At 40.4% G+C, this 6,551-nt stretch overlaps 1 protein-coding gene across 1 annotated transcript in view; it reads left to right on the top strand.

The window, feature by feature from the left end:
- Positions 1-1,065: 1,065 nt before the first annotated feature.
- ACAD9 (acyl-CoA dehydrogenase family, member 9) overlaps positions 1,066-6,551 on the top strand; it is a gene marked incomplete at its 5' end in the record, with an annotated part of 17,856 nt that continues 12,370 nt past the window's right edge. The window contains 3 exons of the mRNA XM_010009303.1: positions 1,066-1,159; positions 3,368-3,469; positions 6,070-6,176. Coding sequence (XP_010007605.1) covers positions 1,066-1,159; positions 3,368-3,469; positions 6,070-6,176 — 303 coding nt within the window. The remainder of the gene's footprint in view (positions 1,160-3,367; positions 3,470-6,069; positions 6,177-6,551) is intronic.

The raw sequence follows: 6,551 nt of genomic DNA on the forward strand, positions 1-6,551 counted from the left end.
AAATGCAAGTGTCTGTAGTTGGTCTCTGGCTTTGAACAACTGCATTCCACAAAAATTGGGTCAGTTTATCCTCTGTTTACTTCAAGGAACAAGTCTTCATGTAAGCTTCTGCTTACAATTTTTTGTAGGAAAGACTGAAGTTCTTACTGTGTCTTGAGATGCCACAAAGCAGTTACCAATTTGAGATTAGTGCTCTATTAAAACAGTACTTGTTAATCCAGGGTTTGGCATGTGCATGTATCAGAGATTGCAGGGCTAAATAAATGGAAAGAAGGAATAACTCAAATGGGTTAAAAGAGACCTGGTCAAGTAAAGCATTAAGGTCAGACTCCATCACACTAAACCTCATTCGTACACCTTTATTCCCCCCATCAAATCTCAATACGAGAGTTTACTGAAAAACTATAGCATTTACTGGATCATGAATTTTGGAGCTGACACAATTCTTCAGCTTATCCTGAACAGTTCTGTTTGGGCAGAGGTAGACTCTTCTATTTAAAAGGGGAAGGATGGTAAAAATTAGAAGCACAAACTCTAGTAGCATTTCACTTGTGTGAGTTGCTTGGGTTTATTTATTCAAGCCTGTCTGGTCCTACCGCTTCTGTGTATGACCAAAGTACCAGGTGATGAGCAGTGTGGGTCTCACTAACCTTTGTACTAGTGACATTTACCAGGTGGAATGTGCTGTGTTTATGGGCTGAGCTTTGGAAACAGCATAACAGTAAATTGGTTCCAATATAAATTAAGTGATTTTACTTTAATCCCTGAGTGGGATTATGTTGACAGAGTTCATGGTCAATGAATCATCATCCTCATAGTTCTTAAAACTCTCAGTTCCTCTCCGATGTTTCTGATTTCTGGTAATACATTCTGATTTGGTTTTAGTATGTAGTGGAGTCCTGTGGAATTCATCAGATACGGCTGTTTCTGAACATTTTCCACAATTCTTACTTTCCACATTTTTTAGAGTCTAGCATTTGAAAAGCCTGTTCTTGAGTCTTCATTTCTATTGCACGAGTCATGCTTTTTAAAAAAAAGAAAATAATAAGTTGCCTCTCATTTTAGGAAGAAGTTTTCCCTTTTCCAGAAGTCAGCAATGAAGAACTAGAGGAGATGAACCAGTTTGTAGGACCTGTAGAAAAATTCTTCAATGAAGAAGGTATAGTTACTAGTTTCTTATTCTTGTTATTTAGTGATTACAAAATGAGTTAACTATAACAGCCAAATAAGGTTGTTATACTTAAAATATTTAAGTTATTGAATGCATTTATTGCTAGTCACATCCTGCTGCTGGTTCTCTACACATGTTCATTTATGGCTTTTATATATCTGGCATTTGGGTGCTGATGAGAAGACATAAATCTTCAAAACAGAAAAACCCAGAAATAAAAGAGTTCTGGCTTAGAGGTAGGATGTGAACTGGAGGTTAACTCTGTTGAATAATGCTATTTGCTACTCCGTGTATTGTGAATTTGTTCTGAAACTTTTAAACTTTAAAACCTGCTTTTAGGAAAGTTCAGCAGAGATATTCATAAATGATGACCCAGTGAGAAGCTATGAGAAATCATAAGCATGTGTGTGTTTCCTGCATCAGAGTAATGATTCCATTTGGGAAAAGTCTTATCAGCCATACCCATTCCGGGCAGGGTTGCAGGGTGTTTCTTCCCTTACTGCTGCAGTAGATAATCCTATTTATTCTACAACACCTCAGCAGTCTCTGAGGCAGTTGAGCAGTGTGGGCTCCATCTCCCCCTGACAAAGGTACTGGGTCTAGATTGCAGAACACTGCAGGGGGTTGAAGAAGCCTGTGATTGTCACAGATCACAATTCATGAGATCCAGGTGATTTTAACTATAAAACTGTAATGTTGCTCAGTGACTGTAAATGAAGATTTTATGCAGGTGACGTTTTTAATTCTCTGCTTGGTTGGGGAACATCATTTATTGAGTAAAAAACCCTGGTCTTTAAGGGAGGAATAAAAATGTCAAATTATAGAGTCTTAACTGAAGATGGAAATTGCTCATTTTTGAATTCCCAACGACTCCTGAGTTTTAGTAACTAAATGTTGCATTATTCAAGGTGACTTACAGGTGTGGTAAGGATATGTTAGGAGAGCAGCCTCACACAGTTAGAAACCTGATTTGACTGGCACTGGGTAAGGAAATTCAGCTCAGCAGAGTTGCTCCAGAGCTTGACAAATTCCAGACACCAGGTGTGTATGGGCAGAGTGGAGGAAAAGGTAAAAATCCACCTTTCTCTCCACAGAACTGCTGATGGCAGACCACAGATACATGTCTGGTACTGTGTAGCTAAAGATTAGCCTGAGAAACAAGAGTTCTCTTTTAGAATGAGTTTTCTTCTTGAACAACTTCTCTTAGAAGAGCATCAGAATGTTCAGTTGCCTCCCACTGCTCTGTTCCATACAGGAGTTACAGCATCTATGACTGAAGCTAATGTGGGGTTTAGGGAAGCCCCATTCCTTCTTTTTGGGTACTCTTTGGAAAGACAGCTTGTGTTCCTTTTTCTGCAGCCTGCAGCCTTCCTGAGCTGCTTCATGTGATTCTGTTTGCTTTCACTGCCACAGGAACAGCTCTTTTAATCCCCAAGAATTCAAATAACTCAGAAGAAAAAGATTTTTGTGATTAACTCATTGACCTAGACATGGTTCAGGTAGAAAATCCTGGAAATACTTTGCAATTCCAGTCATGGAATCAGCTGACACGCACATGCACAACCTGTACATATAGACAGGTTTGAGAATATTAAATAAAACCCCCATTTTTCCCACTTCCAAATCGTTTTCCTGTATGTGTTGTGACTTTGCAGCCATAATCAATATTCTTGGGACCTTGCAGTTGGTTCTGTGTTTTGACCTTGATGGTGTAATAAGGTGGGCTACTTAAGTGGAGCATTGCTTTCCAGAAAGAGAATTGGGAATTCCCTCTCCAGTGCTTAGGACTTGTCTGTGTGACTGCCATCAAAAGGCTAAAACACCCAGTTTGGTGTTCTCGGAGACATTTCCAGCCGCACAGGGAGGAGGCCAAACGGGACCCTTGGTAACTCAGAGTGAAGCCAGGAGTAGCACTTGTGAAGTTAGGGGTGAGCAGTACGTCTGTCTGTGGTGCAACAAGCACTGTGTCTTTCCTAAAGGTGCTTCAGAAGACCAGAGGAAAACGAGAGCAGGGAGGGGTGCAGTGCTCAGGGAGCCCTCTCTCAGCGCTGGGCTCGCAGGCTGCTGGTTGGATCATACTGCTGCTGGCTCAGAGCACACAGTGACCATGGCTCTAACTTGAGAACTCTGCAGCTTCAGAGGTTTTTTCCTGCTAAGAAACACAGTTTTAAATGATAAAACCTTCTGTATTTGTAGTGGACTCAAGGAAAATTGATCGAGAAGCAAAAATCCCACCTGAAACTCTAAAAGGACTGAAGGACTTGGGTCTCTTTGGCATGCAGATTCCAGAGGAGTATGGTAAGTGGTCACGAAAGAATAACCCAGTAGTCTGTATTAAGGATTGCATTTTTGGGTCTTGCAGGTTGTGTCTGTACTATTCCATGTGTAGGCATTTGAGTGGGATGTTTAAATCAGGAGCTGAGGCTTCCTCCCCATTTACAAAGGATGTGGGCACCACGGATGTCAGGTGGCTGTGGAGGGAGCTCCACATACTCCTGTCTTGGGTGCCAGAGTTAGGTAACTACTCTTAGATGGTGTAAATTCCTCTTGGCGTAGGATTTGCCTTTTTATTCCTTTTCCTGGATGCAGTAGTATTACTTGGCATCCTGTGGGACTTGTAGATCTTGCTGATGGTTCCTAAAATTGTAGTGGGTCCAAACTCCAGTGGACCTGGTCATGGAACGGATCTGTCAAAGCTGTCACCTGTCATTGGCAGATGGGAATGTGTTTGACCATATAGAAGTGTAAAAGTACAATGTCTGTTTATTAGAAGTATGGCTTTTGTACTAAATCTTTCCTGCGCAATGCAGAACAGAAAGTTTATGTGTCAAAGGACATTATAGTGCCAACTGAGATCAGAGACAGTAGTTCTGCAGTGAGTAACACTTAAACTTGCTAAGGAGTTTTCAAGAAAATGTTGGTCTTATGCATAAAATAAAAATTGTGGTTGAAATGATATTTTTACATGAAATTTCTGAAGAACTTACATCATTGCATTGTCATTTTCTACTATAAAAGAAGGAGACTTTAAAGAAAAGAGCTCAGAGGAGGACAAAACTGATTGACCAGCTGCAGAAGATGGTTTCTGTGGGGAAGATACCTGATTTTTTAAGAGAATAGTGGGAAACAACACTCTTCTTTTTCAGTGATTACAATAACACTATATCAAGCTGGAGACATAGTTCAGTATTTACATGGTGCTAAAGAAAAACCCAATTTTTCGTAGCATTTTTTATGAAACCTTTTTAGTTGTGTTAGGCAACGTAAGTAGTGCTGTTGTGCTGCACTGATTTCACTTCTTGAAATAAAGTGGTTGTTTACAAAATCATTAAAGTATGTTGGACAACTGGCATGTACTGTAACATGATGTGATTGCTGTTTAGTAGTTAATGCTTTTGAAATGCATTTAGAAATGGTATTAGATGTTTTTCATGGCATTCATGGAATTTGATGCGAGAGTAAGTTAGAAAAGAGGTTTTCAAGCTCTTTCCAGTTTTCAGGATAGTGTCCCAGGAGGAGAAAGATCTGGACAGAGCACCTGAACCCATACAGGGAGAGAGAAGTGTTTAGGAGTTACATAGTACATTGGAAGAAGGCAGGAGGTTAGTGTCCACTGAATGGAGGTGTTGGAAGCAGAGAACACGGGCAGAACTCAAAGCAGAATGTTGGGAAGTATCATGACATTGGAAGTGTAACTTCTATTGGTTAACTAGAAATGAGTTTCCCACTCATTTTCCCACTCACTCTTTTTAAAGACTCTCAAAGGCAATGTATTTGACTTCGAAATCACACTTCAGTAAAATGTTAGTGTTGTTTTGATCTTGTGTTGGTCTGAAGCTTATGAAATAGTATTCTCTCAGCTTCCCGTTTATAAACCCCAGAAGAGGGAAAGCAATCCCCTTGTACAAACAAGCTACTTCTTTCTGCACCATAACTAACATGCTTCTAACCAGGTTATTTCCCAGTTTCTGTAGTTTGAACCTGCTGGTTTTTTGTTGCTGGCGCTCATCATATTTTAAACCTCTTCAGCCGCACATACGCAGTGCTTCCTGCATTGCATGGTTGGTATTTCTCATAAGGGTTATTGTTTCATAGTGGCATATTTGCCAGAAGCATTAACAGGCAAAATTAAGCTCATGTAAATGATGGAATAATGGCTCTTTAACATGGGCATCACTGGAATTAGCGTGCACATCATCAGTAGTCTCCAAGGTGAATCCTGAACCCAGCCTCACTCAGGAAGGGGAAAAGAAGTAAGAGTGTATAGATAGGAGGAGCTTTAATTCCCATCAGCATGCTTGGAAGGGGAAGGGTGTAAGAGGCAGTGATGTTGATTAATTGCTGTTGTATTTATTCAGTGTAAATAAAATAGTGGGACTATCGAGACACCCGCTGAAATACAGTATTCATTATCCTCACTTAAGACCACTGTCCCAAGTAGAGAATTATAACCTGGTAAAAGATAATCTTAACTAGGTAAAGTTTATTCAGTAGTAATGTATAAAATACTCTGAAATTACAGGGAGCAGGACTTGTACTCCTGAGGACATAAAATTCTTGAACATTAGGCTCATACAGATGCAGCTTTGATTTATCTTACTTCTGTTCTTTTGAAGCTCCATACAAATAGTCTGTGGTTGCAGCAGCAGATCACAAAATTCCTCCAAAAAGGATGTGCTGGTGATAAGTTTGTATCTTGATAGACTCACATTTTCTGATGGAGGACATTTTTGAAGGGTTGTTCTTTATCCCGTATTTGTGGACACACTACATCCAGTCTGCACCAAGACACTCTCCAATTAACAGTTATATTTGCGATGTTCCTGCATTTGAAAGGGATTTTTGGGGGAAGGGGCAAACTAAATTGTAAGGTATCTACTTAGAATATAACATTGCAGGTGGCCTTGGTTTGTCAAACACCATGTACGCACGTCTGGGAGAAATCATTTCTTCAGATGGATCCATCACGGTTACTCTGGCAGCTCATCAAGCCATTGGGCTTAAGGTAACGCTGTTCTCTTACGTCAAGTACTTCTACACAGCGTGCGTAGGAGAGGTGAGGTGAAGTTTGTTTCAATGTGGAGTGGGGCTGTAGGAAGTAAGTACTCTGAAGCCTGGCTCAGGTGGAATGTTCTGCCGCCAGGTTGGTTGTTGCCCCAGCACTCTCTGCCAGTGGCTCAGTGCGAGGCTTTCATGCAGTGTAAGGGCTGGATGTAAAGTACGTGAGGAAATTGTCAGTCCAGGAAACACTGAGATAATAATCTGTGAAAAAATTCCTTCAATTGTCTCAAGTTTGGGGTTTTTTTAATTGTGCCAAATTGATAAAAGTAGGTAGAGTAAATATTGAAAGAAATAAAATGGGGGGGGGGGGGCCAAAATT

Source organism: Nestor notabilis, unplaced genomic scaffold (assembly GCF_000696875.1).
Source record: "Nestor notabilis isolate BGI_N333 unplaced genomic scaffold, ASM69687v1 scaffold34542, whole genome shotgun sequence".
NCBI classification, from domain to species: domain Eukaryota; kingdom Metazoa; phylum Chordata; class Aves; order Psittaciformes; family Psittacidae; genus Nestor; species Nestor notabilis.